General features: G+C 45.3%; 1 protein-coding gene across 1 annotated transcript in view; it reads left to right on the forward strand.

The window, feature by feature from the left end:
• Gfra3 (GDNF family receptor alpha 3) overlaps positions 1-23,577 on the forward strand; it is a 28,024-nt gene extending 4,447 nt beyond the window's left edge. Inside the window, exons 2-8 of the mRNA XM_028762830.1 lie at positions 5,072-5,359; positions 11,322-11,414; positions 17,993-18,305; positions 21,630-21,733; positions 21,881-22,015; positions 22,390-22,478; positions 22,693-23,577. Of these exons, the coding sequence (XP_028618663.1) occupies positions 5,072-5,359; positions 11,322-11,414; positions 17,993-18,305; positions 21,630-21,733; positions 21,881-22,015; positions 22,390-22,478; positions 22,693-22,782 (1,112 nt within the window). The 3' untranslated portion in view covers positions 22,783-23,577. The remainder of the gene's footprint in view (positions 1-5,071; positions 5,360-11,321; positions 11,415-17,992; positions 18,306-21,629; positions 21,734-21,880; positions 22,016-22,389; positions 22,479-22,692) is intronic.
• Positions 23,578-25,044: the final 1,467 nt, after the last annotated feature.

A 25,044-nucleotide genomic window follows, 5' to 3' on the forward strand; every position in this document is an offset into this window, starting at 1 on the left:
ATGAGCCACCACTGCCTGACGGCAATAATACTTCTTTCAATCAGCCACTAACCCATATTTATTTGAAATAAGTGTCTCTTTAAACTTTGTAAAATTCTCAACTTGCTTAAATCCATGACCCCCTTTTGGTAAAGATCTCTTCTGTCCTCTCCTCTCCTCTCCTCTCCTCTCCTCTCCTCTCCTCTCCTCTCTTCTCCTCTTCTCTTCTTCTCTTCTTCTCTTCTCGTCTTCTCTTTCTCACAGAGATCTTCCTGTCTCTGCCTTCTAAGTGCTGGGATTAAAGGTATGCACTAACATGTCTAGCAAGCTTTTCTCATTTTTGTTCAACATCCTTGGTCATTAGGAATATGCACCACATGTTCCACACATACACATACAGACAGCACAATGTAAGTAAATCTCATGCCTTCCTTAAATACTTTTGAAAATTCAAGAGTTTTGCCCCCATCTTACACATATAAAGTTATCAAAAAAGACTTTTATTTTATACACACACACACACATATAAATTTTTTAAAATATTTATTTATTTTATGTATGTGAGTACACTGTAGCTGTCTTCAGACACACCAGAAGAGGGCATCAGATCCCAGTACAGATGGTTGTGAGCCAGCATGTGGTTGCTGGGAATTGAACTCAGGACCTCTGGAAGAGCAGTCAGTGCTCTTAACCGCTGAGCCATCTCTCCAGCCCCTGAGTCTGTTTGTGTACCACTGTGTGCAGTTTCTGAGGAGTCTAGAAGAAGGTGCATGATTTCCTGGGAGTGACATCACAGCGGATGTGATAATATGGATGCTGGAATTGAGCACAGGTCCTCTGCAGAGGCAGCACGTGCTCTTAACCTCTGAGCTAACTCTCTAGCCCCCCCTTTTATTTACTTTCTTTTTAAAAATTTTAAAAGATTTATTTCATTATTTCATTGTGTGTCTGTCTGTGTGTGTGTGTGTGTGTGTGTGTGTGTGTGTGTATCTGAATTATTTGTGCCAGTGAAGGCCAGAAAGGGGCCTTGAATACTCTGGAACTGAAGTTGTAAGCAGTTGTGAGCTCTCTGATGTGGGTGCTGGGAATCAGGTCCTCCAAAAGAACATTGTTCTCTCTTAAGATTTGAACCATCTCTATGGTGCTCTCCTCCTCTTCCTCTTTCTCTTCCTCCTCTTCTTCTTCCTCCTCCTTTATCTTTTACATTTGATTACTTATTTGATGGGATGGAGGGCAAAGATGTAGAGGTCAAATAACAGCCTGCAATAATTTCATAGCTTGGTAGAAAAGGATATTTTGCCCACCTAGACAAGGCTTCTAAACTGTAAATGGTGGTGCAGGCCTGTAATCCCAGTTTTTGGAAGGGGGAGGCAGGAGTTCAGAAGTTCAAGGGCATTCTCCACTATCTAGAAAGTCTGAGGCTAACCTTAACTACCTGAGGGCCTGTCTCAAAAAACAAACATGGACTTTTAAATGGTCATGGTGATTCACACTTGAGAGGATTGTCTCTAGGCCAACCAGTGCTGGGCTACAGAATGAGACTCCATTTAAAGAAAAGAAAGAAGAAAAAAGATAGAAAGCCACACAGCTAGTAAGTGACAGAATTATTGTCACCTTTCATGGATTTTGCTATTGACAAACCCTCACTACTGTGGGTAAATTTCACTAGTGTTGCAGTGAGCAAAAGAAATTGTGTCCTGCACAGTGAGTGGCTCATGCCTGTAATCTCAGAACTCAGGAGTCTGAGGAAGGAGAGAAAGTGGAGAATTCAAGAACAGCTTGAGCTCCTGGGGTAAATTGGGCCACTTAGCAAGACTGCGTAAAAGAAAAGAAAAAAAAAGGGGGGGAGGTGGAGCTAGAGAGATGCCTCAGTATATAAGAGTGATTTCCTGGTAAGTGTGAGGATTTGAGTTCTAGTATTCACAGTTAAAAAAAAAAAATCTGCCCAGCTATGTATACCTATAACCCTGGCACTGTAGGACAGAGTCAGGGAGATTCTGAAAGCTTGCTGGCAGCCAGCCTAGCCGAACAGTGAGCTTCTAGCCTAGTGAGAGATGTCATAGCAAGGCCACAAGCAGAGAACGAGACACCCTATGTGCTGCTGCAGCTTCCACGTGTGTGTACATATGTGCGTGTCCTGCATGTATAAGTGTCACACAGGCAATATGCCACATAAGTAAACAAACATACACGTAAATGCATACATCCCAAGATGCAAAAACTGGACATATTATTAAGTGACTGAAAATAAAACTGATCTCTAATGTTAGCAATACAATACTGGTTTTCAAAGCCCAGCTTGGTGGCACACCCCTTTAATTCCAGCACTTGGGAGAGATAGGCAGGCAGATCTGTGAGTTCAAGGCCAGCCTGGTCTACAGAGCAAGTTCCAGGAGAGGGAGGGTTACACAGAGAAACCCTGTCTTGACAGACAAAACAACCACCACCAACAAGAAGATACTGGCTTTCTTGGAGGTGCCTAGAAGAGGCCTTTGGGACCATGGGTAATGTTCTGCCTCTTTACTTGGATGCTGGTTACATAGATGTATTCAGGTTATAAAATTCATTTATCTATACATCTTTTATTCATGGACTTTTCCTATATCTTAGTCTTCAGTTTGTTACTGAGGATATACAAATGGCTAACAAGCACATAAGAATATGCTCAGCAAACCTTAGTTATTAGAGAAGTACACATGAAAGCCACTTGTGTCTGTGCTAATACTCTACACCCATGAGGAAGGCCAGAATAGAAATAAAAGTGGAATGTAACAGGCCTTGGTAAGTCTGAGGAGGAACTGGAATCCTTGCAGGTTGGTGGTGGGAATCTAAAAATGTAGCTTCTGCTGAAAAGAACTTGATAATCTTCCCCCAAAGTCAAGCATGCGGGGCTGGAGACTTAACTCAGTGATTAAGAACACTTTGCTGCTCTGGTGGAAGACTCAGTTTTGGTGTTCAGTACCCACCTAAAGGTTCACAACTGTGTCAAACTCTGGTTCCAGGATATCCTACCCCCCGCCCCGCTTTCTGGCCTCCGTGGGCAACACACATACACATACACACACAATGCACATACATTCGTGAAGGCAACATATACACAAAATAGATAAGAAGGTAGATCTGGGGAGCTGGCTGGGTGGCTCAGTGGGTAACGGCCCTTACCATTGAGGACCTGAGATCAATTCCTGGGACCTGCATGGTAGGAGAGGCCCAAGCCCTGTAAGTTTCCTCTAACACCCACACATGCGCTATGGTACACATGCCCTTCATAAATTTAATAAAAAAAATTGTAAAGGAAGGTAAATTTTATGCAGTGTGAATATGCAGATATAAGGTGTGCAGGATATCTGATATGCAATGGAAGTTTTTTAAGAAAAGGTTTTCTAGCTTACAAAAGATATCCAGAAGATGTGAGAGAGTGGATTTGGAAGATACAACCAGGGAGGCCTGTGTGGAGACCTGGTCAAGGAAAATGACAGGCAGATTCCAGATAGCTTGTTGAGCAACAGGACTTGTTGAACTTATTTATGATAGCACTGGGTGGGCAAAATTAACAAGGACTGCTAAAATTTTCACTTAAATTTTCAAAAGTATCCTAGGGTCAGGACACTTGACTTTTAGGTTATATTATTATTTTATGTATATGAGCGTTTTGCCTGCATGTATATGTGTGTATCACATGCATTTCTGATGCTGGAGGGGACCAGAAGGGAGTATGGGATCCCTTAAAACTGAAGTTACACATGGCCATGAGCCACCGTGTGGGTGCTGAGAATTGGATCTAGGTCCTCTGAAAGAGCAGCCAGTCCTCTCTCTTAACTACTAAGCCATCTCTCCAGCCCCAAACTGTGACTTTAAACCAGTGGTTCTCAACCTTCCTAATAAGACAACCAATTAATACAGTTTCTTGTATTTGGGTGACTCCCAATCATAAAATTATTTTGTTGCTAGGTCATAACTGTAATTTTGCTACTGTTATGAATCATGTTACAAATATCTGATATGCAGAACATCTGATATGCGACCCTGTAATAGGGACATTTAACTCCAAAGGGGTCACAACCCACAGCTTGAGAACCACTGCTTTAAACAGCTGTGATGTGCCCTGACGCATAGTGGGGACTGAATTGCAACTGATCTTGGTCAACCCCCCCCCACTTTAATAACGACGTTCGATTTAATTGTGGGTGTGAGGATGCACACCATACCTCAACTGTTGAAAGTTGGTTTCCTCTTTCCACTAGGGATTGAATTTAGGTTGTCAGCCTTGGTGGCAACCATCTTTACTCACTGAGCTATCTCACCAGTGTACCTTAAGGTCTGTCTTTCTTTTTTTTTTTTTTTTTGCTTTTTTCAAGACAGGGTTTCTCTGTATAGCCCTGGCTGTCCTGGAACTCACTCTGTAGACCAGGCTGGCCTCGAACTCAGAAATCCGCCTGCCTCTGCCTGCCTCTGCCTTCCAAGTGCTGGGATTAAAGGCGTGCGCCACCACTGCCCAGCAAGATGTTTCAAACAAAAGACTCAAAGTCATTGCTAACTTTCATTTGGTGCTCCCACAATACTCTCAACCCTGGTTATGATGGAAGCCTGTGGTATGGCTCAGCCCAGGACCTTCTTCTCCCATGCCTGGAAGGATCGTTAAGTTTACTTCCAAATACCTGGCCTTCTCGGCCTCCTTAGAGACTGAGCAACCTCTTCCCATCCTCATCTCCTCTTGGGCCTTGTCTGCTTTGTATATATGTTAATGTCTGCAGGTTGTCCAGTCCACACTTTCTATATATATACGTATTATATATATCAACTCAGGATGCAGGTACCCTTGGTAGTCAGAAGAGAGTAATAGATCCCTTGAAACTGGAGGTATGGACAGCTTTGAGACCACCATATAGGTGCTGAGGGTCGATCCTGGGTCTTCTGGAAGCAGCAGTCAGTGCTCTTAGCTGCTGATCTCTTCAGCACCCTCCACACTTATTCTTAGGCTTTTGTGGTACCCTAAGATTTTTTCATGGTTTTATCGGCAATCTCCCCTACCCTACATGACTTAGTATTTCCAGGCAGATTTTGTGGACTCATTTGATTTCTGACTTTGCAGGAAACTCCCTTCCCACAGAGCACAGACTTGTGAACAGTTGTACCCAGGCCAGAAGGAGATGTGAGGCTAATCCCGCTTGCAAGGCTGCCTACCAGCGCCTGGCCTCTTGCACCTCCAGTGTGAGCAGGCCCTTGCTCTTGGAGGAGTCTGCCATGACTGCAGACTGCCTAGAGGCAGCAGAACAGCTCAGGAACAGCTCTCTGCTAGACTGCAGGTGCCACCGGCGCATGAAGCACCAAGCTACCTGTCTGGACATTTATTGGACCGTTCACCCTGCCCGAAGCCTTGGTAAGGCCACCGTCCTACAGTGAGCAAGTAGGGAGGGTGGATTTGGGGAAGTCATTTCTAGATGGTGTATGTAGGACAGGCCATATGGTTAATATTTTGTGGGGAATAAATGAATTCTGCATGTGGGATCAGTAAGAGATGGAGGGACAATTTGGCATTGTCTTCTTGCTCCTTAAAATTGTACCCTCTCCTATACCTATTTCTACCTTCCTTTTTAAAATGTTTTCAGCACAGTGACCCATGCCTTCAATCCTGTCAGTCGGGATGCAGAGGCAGACAAGTCTCTGAGGTCAAGGCCAGCCTAGTCCACAGAGCTCGTTCTAGAACAGTCAGGGCTACATGGGGAAACCCTGTCTCAAAAAATTATTTATTGCTGGGCGGTGGTGGCGCACGCCTTTAATCCCAGCACTTGGGAGGCAGAGGCAGGCAGATTTCTGAGTTTGAGGCCAGCCTGGTCTACAGAGTGCGTTCCAGGACAGCCAGAACTACACAGAGAAACCCTGTCTCAAAAAAAAAAAACAAAAAAATTATTTATTTATTCATATGTGCAGATATGTTTTATATCCATGCCAGGGTGTGCATGTGGAGCTCAGAAGACAGTTTTATAGAATTGATTCTCTTCTTCTACATGTAGGTTCTGTGAAGCAAACACAGGCTGTCAGGCTTGGTGGCAAGAGCCATTTTGCTTGCCCACTTTTCTTACCTGTATCTTTCTCTTCACAAGCTCTAAACCAGGGAGAATCCCAACCTGAGGACTTCCTGAACAGGATATTGAGAGAAAATGAGGAGTCTAAATTCATAAACAGGTCCAGAAAACCCTGGAATCGACTGGTTCACGGGAGCAGGAAGCAGTCATTACAGTCTTTAACAGAAAGGCTATCACTCACTAGTCAGGAGACAGCAAGAGAGAAGGCACATGGGGGCCAAAGAGAAGATTCACATTTGTCTCTTTTCATAGGCACCTGTCTCTACTGGTCAGCTTTTTAATTAATTAACTAATTAATTAATTAACTAACTAACTTTTGGTTTTTCAAGACAAGGTTCCTTTGGGTAGTCCTGGCTGTCTTAGAACTCACTCTAAGACCAAGCTGGCCTCAAACTTAGAGATCCTCCTGCCTCTGCCTCCCTAGTGCTAGGATTAAAGGCATATGCTACTACTGCTAGGTTTACCACTGAGCTTTTTATGGATTATGTTGTGGTAACAAAAAAGATTTCCATAGGTGGGCATGGAAAGGCTTGGAATCCCAGCACTCAAGAGATGGGGGTAGGAGGATTCCCCACAGATTTGAGGATACGCTATGCTAGTGAGACTCTGTCTCAAACAACAACATAAACACTCCAAACAAAAAAGACTGTAAAGGGCTGGGAGTGTGTAGCTCAGGTAACCCTACAAACATGAAGACTTAAGTGTGATCTCAAAGCCCACATTAAAAACTAAAACAAATGGGCAGGTGATATTTGTAATTCCAGCGCTGGAGAAGCAGATAGGCAGACCCCTGGGGTGTGTTGGCCAGACAGCTAAACCTGCTTGATGAGTCCCAGGCCAGAGAGATTCCTTGTCTCCCCAAAAAAAGGTGGGGATGGGGAGGAAGGCTTCAGAGTTGGCTTGGCAGTTACGAGCACTGGCTGCTTTTCTGGAGGACCTGGGTTCAATTCCCAGCACCCAGGAGGAAACTTATGACTGTAACTCCAGCTCTGGGGATACCACACCATGTCTGGCACTTGGACACTTTTATATGTTTGCCCAAGGGTCTTAGACATGTGATCTTCCTGCCCTCAACCTTTGAGTGTTGGGAACATGGGCATATGTCCAGGCTCATGGGATTTTCTCTGCTGGGTCTGGATCTGGCTCCTCTTGATCTAGAAACCTGTACATTGAAAAGACAAGTCACCTGCCTTCCGTTCCCACGGTAAAGAACAGAATTGAGACACAAATAACTCCTCTTGAAGAAAGGGCTGGATGGGAGGCATGCAGGCATGCGGGCATGTGGGCACACAGCCGATGTTGAAAGGCCTCTTCCCTAGGATGAGGGATGTTCCCCTCACTAGCAGTGGATCTGCCCAGTCCATTGTTCTCTAGGGCTCTTGGCCCAGCCCTCTGCCAGGTTCTTGCTTTTCTATTATTCTCTTTGACTATGGTTAAAATGGGCACTAGAGACTGCAACCTCCTTGGGGGATTGAACAATATTCTCAGCCTGCTTCCTGTCTGAAGGATGTTGGGAATTTTGTCTCATAGTCTCTTTTAATATGGATTGGTAGCTCTTGGCTGAACAACACATAATTGCTTTTTATGTTTTTTATTTCTGCCATCTCATGAGCCCAGTAGCCTTTCCCACAATTTAAAATATGTATCTCCTTCTAGACCTAATTAAAAGTTCCTTGCCTTAGCCAGGTGGTGGCATATACCTTTAATCCTAGCACTCTGGAGGCAGGGACAACTGCATCTCAGTGAGTTCGAGCCCAACCTAGTCTATAGTATAAGTTCCAGGACAGTCAAAGCTACGCAGAGAAATGCTCTCTCAAAACACCAAACAAACCAAAACAAAAAACGTCTCGTGCCCTTGTCAGGCCTCCATAGGAGAATCATTGCTTTAATCTCTCTCTCTCTCTCTCTCTCTCTCTTTTTTTTTTTTGTTTTTGGTTTGTTTTTTCAAGACAGGGTTTCTCTGTGTAGCCCTGGCTGTCCTGGAACTCACTCTGTAGACCAGGCTGACCTCGAACTCAGAAATCCGCCTGCCTCTGCCTCCCAAGCGCTGGGATTAAAGGTGTGCGCCACCACTGCCCGGCAAAACTTGCATCTCTTAATCCTATGTGTGTGTATGTTTGGAGGCCAGCAGTCATATGTGTGTATGTATGGTGTGGATGTATGTATATGTGATGTGTATGAGTGTGTATATATGTGTGTGAGTACATATGGTGTGTGTGTGTGTGTGTTTGGAGGCTAGCAGTTGTGTATGTGTGTGAGTGTATGTGTTAGTGTGTGTATGTGTGTTTGTGAGTGTATGTTTGGAGGCCAGTGGGCCAGTGGTTGATATCAGATTATCTTCTATCTCTCTCTACTTTATGTTTTGAGATAAGAATCTCTTCCTAAACCTGGATCTTGATGATTTTGCTAGATACCCCACTGATCTGCCTGTCTCTATACCACAGCAAGTTAAAGCCTCCATGCCCAGCTTTTAATGTGGTGCTGGTAATCTAAGCTCAGATTCTCATACCTGCACTGCAAGCACTTTAATTGACCAAGGTTTGATTATTATTGTTCTTGTTGTTATTGGAGATGAGATTGCACTATGTTGCCCCGGGTTGGTCTGGAACTCCTGGGCTTAAGCAATTCTTTTGCTTTAGCTTCCCAAGTGGCTAGTTCCCTACCTTTAGGACAACTTGGATAGTTCTTCTCTGAGCTTCTATTAGTCTTACAGCACCTTACCAGTCACAGCCAATAATAATCAATACATAGCAACAAACTTCTCTGTCTCAGCTTCTTCTCTGGAAAGTACAAGCTCATTCACCATCTTCCTCCTGTGCTGTCTTCCCAGTCATTGCAAGTAACAGTGTTACCAAGTGCTTTGGCCCTGCCTGCGAAATGCTGCTCTTCAGCCTAAGTAACAGCCTCCTCACCTCCAACTGCCCAATCATAAAGCAAAGCCACTTGTTTTAAAAATGTTATTACCTTAATCCCAGCACTTGGGAGGCAGAGGCAGGCGGATTTCTGAGTTCGAGGCCAGCCTGGTCTACAGAGTGAGTTCCAGGATAGCCAGAACTACACAGAGAAACCCTGCCTGGAAAAACCAAAAAAAAAAAAAAAGTTATTACCATAGAAATCTATTTCCAAATACTGTGTTCAATTTCTTTTTCTCCTCTTAGTTGAATTTTTTCCCCTTTTCTGGAGCTAGGGATCTAACAAAGGCAAGGCCTTTGTTCTGGGAGCATTGAGACCCCCAGCCCTCCCCACAGTGCTCACCAGACCACTGACTTTAGAAAGGGGAAATGTGTGTCTTGCTCATGTGTCATCTGACGCCAGCTCTCCCACCGCTAACTTTGTTCTACCTTTGGTCTTCATGGAGGACTCAGACTGGTAGGGAGAAAGGAGGAGCAGCAGAACCATGTAATGGTTCTTAAAACTTCTGCTCCGATATGATTGACATCATTTCTGCCTAAACTCCTTCTGCCAAAGCAAGTCGCACGGCCAAGCCTGAGACCAGTGGGCTGAGCACGTGTATTCTTCTCACAGGCAGCGTGGAAGTTGTGGTGGTTTGAATGGCCCACGGGAAGGGCTACTATAGGAGGTGTGGCCTTGTTGGAGGATGTGACTCACTGTGGGGGTGGTCTTTAGGACCTATGCTTAAGCTCCACCCAAGGTAGAAGAGTCAGTCCTTTCTTAGCTGCATTTGGATCAGTGCAGAACTCTCAATTCCTTTTATAGCACCATGCCTGGCATGATGATAATGGACTAAACCTCTGAGCCTATAAGCCAGCCCCAATTAAATGTTGTCCTTGTAAGAGTTGCCTTGGTCATGGTATCTGTTCACAGCAGTAAAACCCTAAGACAGAAGTACCATGGTGACAGTGGGAGATGAGATGCTCCCACAGGCTTGGGTGACAGGGCTGACACTGGAAGTGATATCACCATCTGCTACGTTCCTAGTCCCTGCTTTCCACTCCTCCGCCTAATCACTTCTCTTTTTGATCTTTCCCAGAGGCATTTCTGGGTTCCCCCACTTCCTGCTGCCCCTTTAGGAGCTCCCAGGTCTTCTTTTCTTAAAGCCCACACTCTTCAGTTTGTGTGACATCACCCATGTTCCTCCAGTCCTCAAGATGCATTTACAAAAGCCTCTTGGGTGGCACCCAGCAAGCCCACCTCTTTCTTCCAGTCTGATTGATTTAGATTTATTATTTATTTGGTTTATTAATTAGCATTAATTTATTAATTAGCATTTATCGAGCACCTGCCATGTTATAACTTAATTATGTTCCCATCAGGAGACTATAGTCCCACGGGGTGACTGGGAGAAATGTGTTGGTTGTAAGGTCACTGTATCTTTTCCTGATTTTTCTCTTTTTGGTCCAACTCAGTACCTGGCCTCACTCACTTCCATTTTTGTGCTATATCATGTGTCTCCATAGCCAGTTGTTAAGCCTAGAACACAATCCTTTCTGTCTCTTCCTTAATGGCAAGAGAAAGCACCTCCTTGCTTGATTGTTGCACAGGCAATGTCTATACTTAGGAACAGAAATTCTGGAACCAGTGTAGATTTTTTTTCTTTTTTCTTTTCTTTTTTTTTTTTTTTCTGTTTTTTGTTTTTCGAGACAGGGTTTCTCTGTGTAGCCCTGGCTGTCCTGGAACTCACTCTGTAGACCAGGCTGGCCTCGAACTCAGAAATCTGCCTGCCTTTGCCTCCCAAGTGCTGGGATTAAAGGCGTGCGCCACCACCACCCGGCCCAGTGTAGATTTTTATAGCCCCCCTACAGACCTAACCCTTTTCTTTGAGAGAAAATCTTGCTGTGTAGCTCTGGTGGGCATGCAACTTGGTATATAGACCGGGCTGGCCTCTAATTCATAGAGATATGCAGATGTCCCAGAGTGCTGTGGTAAAAGGCGTGCAGTACCACAGACTAGCCCAGTTCTCCTTCTTATTAAGCTAATGTGAATCCAAGCAAGTCACTTAACCCCTCATTCTCAGTTTCTTCTTACCAACTCAAAATCTTGTAGGAGGGATGAAATGACGTGTGTGTGTGTGTGTGTGTGTATGAAAGAGAGAGGGGGGGTACTAAAATCCAATGTGCTGTATCTTCAGGACTCTGGATTCCCATCTCTGCATGGCTCGCAGCTCTAGGTAAGAAGAGGCTATATCTTTTCTTTTGATGTACAAGGCGTTGAAGTCATACCCAGCAGGTTCAAGCCCCCCTGCTCCCCTTCAAAGGTCCTTGTCCTCGGCATTCACACACTCCCTATTCTCTCTAGGTGACTACGAGTTGGATGTTTCACCCTATGAAGATACAGTGACCAGCAAACCCTGGAAAATGAATCTCAGCAAATTGAGCATGCTCAAACCAGGTGCGGAGGACAAGCCAAGGATGGGGAAAGGGAGGCTGGGGCTGGGCTCTGAGGGCAGCACTGCCAAGGACCAGCCTCGACTTAGAGAGGGGTTCTGAGAGAAGGGGTGTCTGGGAGCAGCGAAAACAAAAGACTCCAAGTCAAATCGTAGGTCCAAGCTGGCAAACCAGGTTCTGCCTGAGACAACTTTCCAGCTTGTTTTGCTTTCACTGAAGATCTCCAGACAGCTCTCTCTCTATATATATTTTTCCCCGCCCTCTGCTGGAGACAGTTCTGAGCAGTTCTCTCGCTATTCTAAAAAAATTCTCTGGATAGCTCATCTCTTGCAGATCATAAGCCTTGTCTTTTATTTTACATATCAATCCAGTCATTTACTCCAGGTTCTCTTTTGATTATCCTCTGGATCAGCATCCAGGACCCCAGACCTTTGATTCTTAGCAGACAGCAAGCACATTTTTAACATTGCACTGAAATTACCATTTCTTGCCGGGCGGTGGTGGCGCACGCCTTTAATCCCAGCACTTGGGAGGCAGAGGCAGGTGGATTTCTGAGTTCGAGGCCAGCCTGGTCTACAGAGTGAGTTCCAGGACAGCCCGGGCTACACAGAGAAACCCTGTCTCGAAAAACCAAAAAAAAAAAAAAAAAAAAAAAAAAAAAAAAAAAAAAAAAAAAAAGAAAGAAAGAAAGAAATTACCATTTCTACCAAGCCTAGGCCTAACCTTGCTCTGTCTCAGGCCAACCCTGAACTCAGGAATCTGCCTGCCCTTGTAAACATAAACTAAGAAACAAAACCCAGCCGGGTGGGGTCTCCTGTGAGTGATCACTACTCCCTAAATCGCTTTATTTCCTTCCTTAATATCTTTCTGACACATAGGCTCAGAGTACAGCTGTTTCTCTTCCTTTGGATTCATGAAGCCCCGCATATAATCCATATTGCATCCTTATATTTTGCATAGCTGAGAAATTATATACTTTTGAACTCATGTTTTTAGAGTTATTTTTCACAGCCTTAAGGGCTGTCCTGAAGGCCCCGGCATTTACCATTTTGCTAAGACATTAGTTACACCTTTCGCCTCCAGGACTCCTGCTATCTCTGACTATCACAGAGTCATTGACACTAACAGAGAGAAGGGATGTAAAATTATGTACATTATTGTACAAACAAGCCTTATGCCCACAGCAACCATCAACACTCATGGAGGCCTACGCCTGCTGGCCCGTCCCACAGGAAGGAGCCATGCCATTCCATCCTCACCAAGGCTATGACAGACCCAAAATGTCCCCCTCTTTTGTTTTTAATTTGAGGGTGCAAATGTTGACCATGAGTGTTTGACTTGCTTGATGCCAACTGGAAGGAGAAACAAAAGCAGTAAGAATAAACCAACGTCGACTCCTCCATTCATCGGCAAAGTCATCCAGGAAGACGAAGCTGTGTGCCCACGCACAACAAGGGCAAAAGCCAAAGACATTTCCTCAGTAGAAGTGTATCCATTCTAGAGTTATTCGTATCCATGATCCTATGATGTAGGGAACTCGTATCCAAAGCCAAATTAGAATTGTTCCAAAACCCCTTTAAATCAGACTGAACATAAAACCAGCCATGTTCAGAAGTGTTATATTCCAAGGGGGTGGCACAAACACAACGCAGCAGTGAATGGCACCGCACTGAGAGCCTGATCTTAATATTTTGAATTTGATTTCTCATAAGTAGAACTGCTTCCTCTGAAGCATTACGCCTAGCTTGAAGTCCCCTGTCAATCATCTCCTGGATCATAAGTCCTATTGACACATTTTGGATAACTGATCTGCCCCAGCCCATGGAGGATTGGACAAGACCCTAGGGAAGGGGGAGAAAGAATGAAGGGACAAGAGACACAAAGAATTTGAGCAAGTCTGGGGTTCTGATCAAACTCTGAAACTTTAATTTTGAGGGTAGGTTATAAAGATACAACAAACCTGGAAGTTTGGGCAAGGGTCATTGCTTAGGGGTGTCCCACTATTGAATCCTTATTGCCCCAGACCATCTGACTGTCATATGCTTATTGCCCTAGACCATCCCATTGTTATAACCAGCACCCAGGGAATGCCAGACGTTCTCTAAGTTCCTGGGCCCTGAGACTATTTTTCCCAGAACAGCAGGTAATTTCCTGGGTTTGGCTCCCGGCACTGATCTACATGATGTGCTGTGTGAATCTCTAACCAAAGATGTAGTGAATAAAGTAAAACTAGAAATCACATCTTTTAAGGCTGTGGTCCCCAATATCAAGGCTGCCGCAAATCTTTTAGATCTCTTGAGAGCCAAGGGAGCCCTATGCAAAGCCTCTTTAAACAAATCTGTCTGAGAAGGGCAATCTCCCCCAAGAAAATATGGCATCATAGGTGAGACTCAGCTCAGAATATATCAAGCTCTGGCTGTCTCTTTAGATGCTGCTCACAGTGTGGGTCTCTCCTGGTCAGCCAGCTGCAGACGATTGAGAGTTTGCAGGACCTCCTCCACTCCATCAGGAGAGTCGGGGATCTCCGTCCATATTGCTCTTGATGACTGATCACAACCTTCTTTCATCATAGCAACAGACCTGTGGAATAGTCACTACGGGGTGGAGAGAGGAGGCGGTGGGCACGTGAAGCCTGTAACAGCTTGATCGGCAGCATACCAGGGGTCCGTCCTTATAGGCCTTGAAAAGAGGCAAGGGTTTTAAGGGAATCTTGGTCCTGGAAGGAATCCTTTAAGTGGGACTTCACCTGTGTTGCATGAAGGGACGAAGAGGGAAGAGCTGGGATATTTATTTCACCTGCTGAAGGAAGACAAAGCAGCTGAGGAAGAAGATACCATGTTACTTATGTATCTGGGGTAGGCAGAAACAGCTTGTCTGTGAAAAAGAAACTGGCTTAAGTAGACACTGTTATTAATAAAGGATTGAGTAATGGTTATTAACATAATCAGTTTGACCTGTGGGAGGTAGATTCTTTTTAGGTTTTTCGAGACAGGGTTTCTCTGTGTAGCCCTGGCTGTCCTGGAACTCACTCTGTAGACCAGGCTGGCCTCGAACTCAGAAATCTGCCTGTCTCTGCCTCCCAAGTGCTGGGATTAAAGGCGTGCACCACCACCGCCCGCCTGAATTTGATTTTTATTTACCAAATCTTCATTCCTTTGCCCAGCTCTATCTTACATGGGGGAGGGATGTTATGACCCCTAAGTGAAATCTGTCCCAAACTAAATTTGTTCAGTGTACTTACCTACCCTCTCCCAGTCACTGTTTGAGCACCACCTGCCAAGGACTAGCCTCGGCTTGGACAGGGGTTCTGAGAGAAGGGACGTCTGGGAGCAGCGAAAACAAAGGGCCCTAAATCAAACTGTGGGTCCAAGCTGGTGGACTATGTTCTGCTGGAGACAGCTTTCCAGACTACTTTCTCTGTGTTCTGCTTTCTCTGGAGATTTTCCCTCTGAACCAACTTGTCAGAAAGATACCAAGGAGATAAAGAGATTTTGAGATTGCAGGAGATCCCACCCAGCGAAGTTTTTTGTTTATGCTTACAAGGGCAGGCAGATTCCAGAGTTTAGGATTGGTCTGGATGGAGTAAGGTTAGGCCTAGGCTTGGTAGAAATGGTAATTTCTGTGCTTAACAGAGGCCGGCAGATCTCTGAATTCTTTGGCAATGTTAAAAAAAAATGTGCTTGCTATCTCCTAAGAATCAAGGGGCTGTGGTCACTAGGATGCTGACTCAGAGGATAATCAAAAGGGAACCTGAAGTAAATGACTGATTGACTGGATTGATATATAAAATAAAAGTGGGGCTTGTGATCTGCAAGAGCTGAGCTATCCAGAGAATTTTGTAGAATAGCGAGAGAGAACTACTTGCAGAACTGTCTCAAACAGAAAATGGAGAGAGAACTGTCTGGGGATCTCCAGAGAAAGCAGAACACACACAGAGAGAAAGCAAAACACACACAGAGAGAAAGCAGAACACAGAGAAAAAGCAGATCACAGAGAGAAAGCTGTCTTAAGCAGAACCTGGTCTGACAGCTTGGAGCCACAATTTGACTTGGAGTCATTTGTTTTCGCTGCTCTCAGACGCCTTTTCTCTCAGAACCCCTCTCCAAGATGAGGCTGGTCCTTGGCAGAGCACAGACTGAGGAGGCTTTAGGGGAAAGCCCTGCTTGCCGAATTCGAATGGAAGTCTGAGCTGTGGTGCATGGTCTGCTTTCACAGGAGTCATGAACAAGCAGCCCTCACTAGGGAACCCTCCAGAGCCCATTAGGGGCCCCGGGCCTCAGGAAGGGTGTGTGGGAGCAGCAACGGGAGAAAACACACTGAAATGGAGTATTTACATTGAAGGTGGTCAGTAAAGTAGTTTTTCAAAAGTCCCTAAGGACTACGAAATTGCTTGTTATCAACCATTCTGATGAAGTGGGGGAGGTGAAGTGTTGGGCAGAAAAAAGTAGCAAGCCTTCATTCCCCACAGGGTCACTCAGGGTGGGAGCCATCAGCTCTGCAAGGGCTGTGATGCTTTTTTCCCCAGGACAATGAAACTGTGAACTAATTGAGAAAGAATACAGGAGTGCACAGCTGGGTGTGGTGGTCCGTGTTCTTGAGAACATGAGAATCCAAGTTCTTGAGAAGTAGAGGCAGGATGATCAGGAATTTTAGGTCATCCTCAGCTACAGTGTGAATTCTAGCCCACTCTGAACTACCAATCTAAAAAATAATAGGCACAGGCACTAGAGTTTAAGATTTTTCTTATTGTTTTGAGACAAGGTCTTGCTATGTAGTCCAGATTGGCGTTGAAGTTTTTATCCATATTCTTACGTATCCAAGTGCTGGAATTATATGAGTACATTCCTATACCTGGGTGAATTTATTTGTATGTATGTATGTATGTATGTATGTATGTATGTATGTATGTATGTATATATTAAAGTAAAATCTCACTATATAGCTCTGGCTGGCCTAGAACTCACTACGAAAGTCAGACTGGCCTTAAGCTCACAGAGATTCAACTGCCTGTGTCTCTGAGTGCTGGGATTATATACCAGCATCACCAGACCCAGCTTAAGAATTAGAATTTGGGGCTGGTGAGATAGTGCAGCGGTTAAGAGCACTGACTGCTCTTCTGGAGGTCATGAGTTTAAATCCCAGCAACCACATGGTGGCTCACAACCATCCATAATGAGATCTGATGTTCTCTTATGGGGTGTCTGAAGACAGCTACAGTGTACTTACATATAATAAATAAAAACCTTTGGGCTGGTGCAAGTGGGGCCGGAGCAAGCAGGGCTAGAGCAAGAGGGAGAAGGAAAGGGGATGAAGAAAAAAAAAAGAATTAGAATTTGTATTGTTTTATAGTATTGTCAGTTATGTATATTAGAATTGGTATTTTGAGGGAAAACCCATATTTATACACAGTGAACCCATTAAGAGGAATTAGTAAATAACCTGTTAAAATCACAGCTGCTGGAATAATAGAACTATCATCAGGCTGGGCAGTGGTGGCACACGCCTTTAATCCCAGCATTTGGGAGGCAGAGGCAGGCAGATTTCTGAGTTCGAGGCCAGCCTGATCTACAGAGTGAGTTCCAGGACAGCCAGGGCTATGCAGAGAAGCTCTGTCTCTAAAAACCAAAAAAAAAAAAAAAAGTATCATCAGAAGCATAGGGTGTAGCTCAGTGGTGTGTGCATAGCGTGTACAAAGCCTTACAACCCCACACATAAAAATACCACTCTAATTATGAAGTTTCAGGATAGGGGAGAATTTTCATGTGAGTCAGTAAATGAAAGGTGGGCAAGGAACCTAACCCTGTGGCAGGTGGCTCTCACCTGTAATCTCAGCACTTGGGGGCGGGACTAGACTGGGAGAAGGGTCAGAAGTTCAAGGCCAGTCTGGTCTACGTGAGTCCCTGTCTCCACAAATGGTGGACAAAGGAGATGTCTCAGAGGGTGAGGCACTTGCTGCCAAGCCTGACCTCCTGGGACCCATATGGCAGACGAAGAGACCCAGCTCGCTCATGGTCCTCTAGGTTCCACGCCTGCTTCATAGCATCACATGCACACACTCACACACAACACACACTGGCACTCACACATATAACACAAACACAATCTAAAAAAAAAAAAGAATAAAAAGAATACCCTCCTCAAAAACAAACAAGCAAGCAAAAACCAACAAACAAATAAAACCCTGAGCAGAATAGAAAGTAGAATTTAGTCATATGCAGTTTTGAGCAGTCGGGAAGTTCTGTGGAGTGTTGCAGAGCTTCCGATTTGTGATTCCCACCATCAGGTCTCACGCATAGGATCCAGGGACCCGTTTTGTGTTTTCGAGCTATCAGCTGCTTGCATGCCAGATAAATGAGTGAGTGTTAGATGTATGTGGATGATGATGATGGTGGTGGTGATGATGATAATTTTACCAGACAAGATGAAGATAGGGAACCAGATAAAATTTGTGAGAGAAGTGTTAGGAGTGGCTTAACCCAGGACAATCCTTCCTTTCTGCCACCTCAACTACTTGTCACATCAGGGGTTTGCTGGGTTTCCTAGTGAGACACTGCTTGGTGACTGGTACTACTCTCCCCACAGACTCGGACCTCTGCCTCAAATTTGCTATGCTGTGTACTCTTAACGACAAGTGTGACCGCCTGCGCAAGGCCTACGGGGAGGCATGCTCAGGGCTCCGCTGCCAGCGCCACCTCTGCCTAGCCCAGCTGCGCTCCTTCTTTGAGAAGGCCGCAGAGTCCCACGCTCAGGGTCTGCTGCTGTGTCCCTGCGCCCCCGACGATGAGAGCTGTGGGGAGCGCCGGCGCAACACCATCGCCCCCAGTTGCGCCCTCCCTTCTGTGGCCCCCAATTGCCTGGATCTGCGGAGCTTCTGCCGTGCGGACCCTCTGTGCAGGTGCCCTGTGAGGGTGGGCAAGGTGGACGGGATGTGGCGTGCCTCTGCATCTGGGTCTGGCTGTCTGGCAAAGGCTGGATCTGATTCCATGGAACCCTGAGCCCACTGGCCCACTGGCTGTTTCTCCTTCGATATTTTGTGAAACCCACCCTCCTGCCCTTCCTTCTCCCTTCCTGTAGCACAGGCTGTTCACTACATCATGTGGCCTAAGCTTCCCCCTGAATTTCCTGAGTGTGGGAGATTATACAGATGCCCCACCCCTTCTGACCATGACACTATTTTATTATTTCACCTTATTTTCAGTTTTTAGACACGGTCTCACATACTCCTCAACTTGGGCTAGGCAGTGGTGGCGCACGCCTTTAATCCCAGCACTTGGGAGGCAGAGGTAGGTGGATCTCTGAGTTCAAGGCCACTCTGGTCTACAGAACAAGTTCCAGGCCAGCCAGAGATACACAGAGAAACCATGTCTCAAAGAAACAGAGCAAGCCACAATGCTAAAAATTTAAAAAGAAATAAAATTCCAAGCCAGGATAGTGGCTTACATCTCAACACTCAGCATTTGGAAGCCAAGGGAAAAAGATCAGGAATCTAAGAAATCCTCATATACATTCTGAACTTGAGGACAACATGAACTAGGTAAGACCCAGCCTCAAAAAATACAAAAATTCAAAATAAATCAGAATAAAGTTCTTTTTTTGTTTGTTTTTTTTGTTTGTTTTGTTTTGTTTTTCGAGACAGGGTTTCTCTGTGTAGCCCTGGCTGTCCTGTAACTCACTCTGTAGACCAGGCTGGCCTCGAGCTCAGAAATCCACCTGCCTCTGCCTCCCAAGTGCTGGGGTTAAAGGCGTGCGCCACCGCCGCCTGGCTCAGAATAAAGTTCTTTTTAAAAAGATTTATTTATTTATTTAATGTTTGTGAGTACAGAAGAGGGCATCGGACCCCATTACAGATGGTTGTGAGCCACCATGTGATTGCTGGGAATTGACTGCTCTTGACCGCTGAGCCATCTCTCCAGCCCCTAAAATCAAGTTCTTAACAAGCACCATGTTTACTGAACACATGGTCTCAGCACTTGGTCGAGCACTCTGAGCAATGCACCTCCTACCAGAATCCCACAGGATCAGTTTGTCATCCTAGTTTTTGCAGAAAACCAGATAGAACTTTAGAAGCTGATGCAGGAGGAAATTTAAGACCATCTTGAAAACAGCAAGACTGCCTCAAAAGATGAAAATTAAAAGTGTAATGGGAATGTCACTACAAAGCCCACTACTATGCATGATTGATATATGCTAATAAAAAATCCAAAAATATATATGCTAAAGCATCATTCAACATTCTGTCACTGAAATCTGGAGAGCATTTCCTGCCAGACAGTTTTCTATCCAGACAACAAAAGTAGGCACATTTGTGTCTTGAGTTTTTTACGTATGGTATGTATCTCACCTCATAAGTATGGAGGCAGGGTGAGATGTTTCAAAGTCACACAGATATCACTTCAGTCCCAGGTTAGATGCTAGAGAGATGTCTAGACGTAAAGAGACCAGAGGCTGTTGCAGAGGACCTGAATTCAGTTCCCATACGATGCTCCCAACCATCTGTAACTCCAGTTCCAGGAGATCCAACTCCATGTTCTGCCCTCCACAGGCACGGGGGAATCACAGGATGCATATACACACAGACAGCCAAACACCACCCAATCACATACAAATCAATGAATCTTTGTTTTTAAAGCTTATATGCGGAGCTCTCAATAATAACACTAACATTTTCAGCCAGTTCTTAAGGACTTGATGCTGCCTTAAATACTTAGTATTTACTTGTCTAAGCCTCACAAGAAACCTGTAAGACAGTTGCTTTTACTATTTTGTATCATCCTCAGTTTACAAATGGGTGAATCATAGAAGGAAGAAGTGAAACAGTTTGTTCCTGGTTTATAGGTTGAGGGTCTGCTTTCTTTTTTCTTTCTTTTCTATTCTTTTTATTGAGCTAGTATCTATTTAGGCTTGCTGATCCAGAACTTCCTATGTAGACCAGCCTAGCCTCAAACTCACAGATATTTATCTCCTTCTATGTGGGATTAAAGGTGTGTGCCACCAGGTCTGGCTGGAGTCAGACCTGACTCTTTCTTTCTTTCTTTCTCTCTTTCTTTCTTTCTTTCTTTCTTTCTTTCTTTCTTTCTTTCTTTTTTTTGGTTTTGGTTTTTCGAGACAGGGTTTCTCTGTGTAGCCCTGGCTGTCCTGGAACTCACTCTGTAGACCAGGCTGGCCTCAAACTCAGAAATCTGCCTGTCTTTCCCTCCCAAGTGCTGGGATTAAAGGCGTGCGCCACCACCACCCGGCGACAAAATGTAATTTAAACTGGAGAAATATATACAGAAAGGCATGCTCATAAATTTAGCACCTAAAGATAACTGATATAATTAGGTTGATATGTTTGTTTGTTTGTTTGTTTGTTTTAAAGATTTACTTAGTTTGATTTTATATGTATTTTGTCTGACAACATGTATGTATGTATATTATGTACATGTTTGGTACCCTGGGAACCAGAAAAGGGCATCTAGACAAAAGAGACTGGAGTTACAGATGTTGTGAGCCACCATGTGGTGCTAAGAATCCCTGTCCTCTAGAAAAGCAGCTAATGCTCTTAGCTGCTGAGCCATCTCTCCAGCCTTGGGGATTCCATTTAATTACAGTAATGGGAGGACACCCCATTGTGAGTGACAGTATTCCCTAGGCTTGGAGTCCTGGACTGTATAAAATGAGAGAGTGAGTTAAGTCTAAGTTCACCTTCTCCCTCCTCTGCGTGGTAGATACGGCTAACTTCCGTTAGTCACAGTTTCTGCTGCCGTGAGTTCCTCGTTAGGCTGGATTGTAACCTGAAATTGTGAGCTAAAGTAAACCATTTCTCCCCTAAATTGCTTTGTCGGGGTATTTTATCATAGCAACAGGAAGAGAAAACAGCTTGTAGGATGAATGGTAATGATCACAGTAGCTGGCATTCGCTACACACTTAATGTGGGCCAGGTGCTGTGCTGAATGCCATATGTGCGATCTTGAAGCTCATCCTCCTGAAAGTCAGCCTGGTCGCACTGTTGTCCTCTCGTTTTATGGTCAGGAAGACTTGAAAACAGCGGTTTGCGATCATGTAACTGCAGATTGTGGAGCCCACAGTCGTAGTGATGGGCTGTGGGCACTGCTAACTGAACTGGGGTAGGGTAGCTGAAGGCAGAGGAGGAGCTGGCATGAAGACAGGCGTGGCCAGCTGAAGGACTGGGGAAGTCCAGATCCTCAGTGGGGACCCTGAAAACCTCCTTTCTTCCAGATCACGCCTGATGGACTTCCAGACCCACTGCCATCCTATGGACATCCTCGGGACTTGTGCAACTAAGCAGTCCAGATGTCTGCGGGCATACCTGGGGCTAATTGGTGAGGCTGGGGCATGCGTAGAGAGTCAATAGGCCGGTCAGCTCTGAGACTGAACTCAGGATGGTATAGTCCTGAGACAGGCCGAGGAAGATGGAGGCTGGAGTTGGATTTGTCTAACCCTTGACACCCCCTCCCTTCTCCCGACAGGCACTGCCATGACCCCAAACTTCATCAGCAAGATCAACACTAGCGTTGCCTTAAGCTGCACCTGCCGAGGCAGTGGCAACCTGCAGGACGAGTGTGAACAGCTGGAAAGGTCCTTCTCTCAGAACTCCTGCCTCAGTGCGTATGCTCCCTGTACCCCCGGACCCTGTAGCTGGATCATCTACTGGCAGAGAGAGAGAGAGAGAGAGAGAGAGAGGAATAGCCAGCTAAGTGGTCCACACAGATGTCCATCTCTTCAGTCCAGCATTCCTAGCCCTCCATCCCTCCAACCTGAACCTTTCTCCCTTCTGCCCTTCTCCCCCTCCCAGAGTGACCTCTGTGCTACCTGCTCAACTTATCTAAGTCCCAAGAACTCGAAGTAGCAAGCAGAATGAGTCGCTATTCCACTCTCACTGTACCCCAGGACCCTTGGCATTCCCCTTCTTGCCTTGGGAGTCTGAGGAACGTCCTGGCAACTTGTTCTAATCTTTTTCTTTTTCTCCTCTACTTAGTGAAGGCCATTGCAACTAAGATGAGTTTCCACAGGCAACTCTTATCCCAGGACTGGGCAGACTCTACTTTTTCAGTGGTGCAGCAGCAGGTAGGACTTCCTCTGTCACATACCTCAAGCTTTTACTGTACTGCTTGGAGAAAATACAAACCAGGCATGCAAAAGGACAAAGTACAAGGGTTGCTGTGAATACTAGAGATCTCTAAAGCACACATCATGGGAAGGGGACAGTCATAGCTGTTCCCTTAGGCTTACATGATGAAGGGATGCCCTCTGAGTTAACACTACTCCATTTCTTCCACAGAACAGCAACCCTGCTCTGAGGCCACAGCCCAGGCTACCTGTTCTTTCTTTCTTCATCCTTACCTTGATTCTGCTGCAGACTCTCTGGTAGCTGGGCTTCCTCAGGGTCCTTCGTCTTCTCCACCACACCCAGACTGACGTGCAGCCTGTGATGGGAGAGAAAACGCCAGCCTCTGGAGGAAGATGCAACCAGGCATCCCACTGGACATCCTGTCTGCTCTAGATGAGGTCTTAGAAGCCAGGACTGTGATCCTTTAGAACCTGAGTGGCTAGTTTTCAAACCTCCCTTTCCCCTGCTTCTGGCTCAGGCTGCTCCTCCTTAGGACTCTGTATTCCAGTTTGGCTGTATGTCCTGGTGGTGATTAGATTCTCACCTCCAGCGCTTCTTCCTATTTCCCAGGACCACCCAGGGGCTAATGAATCAGTCATTCCCTGTTGCCTTCTGCAGGAAGGCAGGCTGAGGGTTCTGAGGCAGCTCAGAAAGACATTCTGTTTGTGAGGAAGGCTAGTGCTCCAGCCCCCATGTCCCTCTGAGTGGAAGATGAAAACCTGCTGTCTTGACTGCTCTGCCAGGCAATCCTAAACATTTGGGCATGAAGAACTAAAACTGTTGGGTCTTGCTTAACTCCTGTTACTGTCCCCAAGTCCCCCTGGTCCCTCGGGTCATGATTAAACATTTTGATCTTTCCCCATTTCCTTAAATGGTAAGTTTTTATAGAATTAGCTGTATGTTACAGATACAAGGGCACTGACAGTGTGAGGAAGAGACCCAGTAACCCTACTGCTAACTGCTATGTGACTTCAGGCAAGTCTCTCAGCCTCTCTTGGCAGAGCTGGAAGAAGAATAGTATAAATAAAAGATGATGTCTATCCCAGCTGTAGGTGACTCTGGGATCCTGTGTGGGGCTGCTGCTGGGGGGGCTGGGTGTTAGTCAACCACAACAGTTATTGGACCCTTGTGTTCTAGATCTGTTCTAGATCATAATATGCCCAGAAGAAAGCAGAGGCTGTTCCTTGCTCTCAGGGAATTTAATCCTGCTGGAGTAAAGAAATATCTACCCATGCAGACTAGTTGGAAGGATATATTTCCAGAGCTGTGAGTTTGCTCATTTATTCACTCACTCTTTCAAAGGCACTGTGCAGTATGGAAGAGGTTCTGAGGTAGCAAGTCTCAAATCTACACAAAAAAGGGACACAGAGAAGACAGTCAACGAAAAACAACAGTGTGCAGTGTGATAAATGCAGCAAAAAATTATAATACCAACCATCATTTATTGAGCTTATACTGATTCATTTAACCCTGTAGTTTTACATTTATACATGTAGTTATATATATATATATATATATATATATATATCATCTAGGTACTGAGAATCAAACCCAGGTCCTCTGCAAGAGCAACAAGTGCCCTTAACTGATGAGCCAACCTTTCAACCCCACTGTGTTATGATTTAAAAGTGAAGTCCCCCCCGCAAAGTCTATCACCATACTAGCTTGTACATGCTTAATCTCTGAAATGTTCCCCCATAAATTCATATAGTTTTTTTGTTTTGTTGTTGTTAATTTTTTTTGACATAGTGTTTCTCTGCATTCTTAACTGTCCTAGAATTCAATCTCTAGACCAAGCTGGCCTTGAACTCAGAGATCCCCTTGCCTCTGCCTTCTGAGTGCTGGGACCAAAGACGTGTACTGCCATGCCTGACTTGGTTTGTTTCTGAGGGAGGACCTGTGGTGGTTTAAATGAGAACAGACCTATAGGCTCATGTATTTGAATGCCCAGTCCCCAGTTGGTGGAAGTGTTCAGGAAGGATTAGGAGGCGTGCCACTGAGGGCTGCGTTTTGAGTTTTCAGTAGCCCACTCCATTCCCAGTTAGCTCTCTGCCTCCTGCTTGTAGATCAGAGGTTAAGCTCTCAGCTAGTGCTGAGCGCCCCTGCCTGCTGCTGCCATGGTCCACGCCAAGATGGTCACAGACTCACTCTCTGAAACTGTAGACAAACCTCCAATAAACTTTCTTCTATAAGTTTTCTTAGTCATGGAGTCTCATCTCAGCAGTAGAAAAACATCTAAGACAGGGTCTCACACAGCCCAGGAGGCCTTAAACTTGTGATCTACCTGAGAATGACCTGGAAATCCCCATCTTCCTGCCCCCACCTCCCAAGTGCTGGGGTTATTGGCATGCGTCACTATGTACAGCAGTTTTGTATTTTGTTTGAGACAGAATCTCACACTGTGACCCAGGCTGATCTGAAGCTCACTGTGTAATGTACACTAGCAATGGAGTCCTAACAATCCTCCTGCCTTAGCCTCCCACGTGCTAGGATTACAGGTGTGGATCACTGTGCCTGGCGTTC

The sequence above is a fragment of the Grammomys surdaster genome, unplaced genomic scaffold (assembly GCF_004785775.1).
Source record: "Grammomys surdaster isolate TR1022 unplaced genomic scaffold, NIH_TR_1.0 135, whole genome shotgun sequence".
NCBI lineage: Eukaryota > Metazoa > Chordata > Mammalia > Rodentia > Muridae > Grammomys > Grammomys surdaster.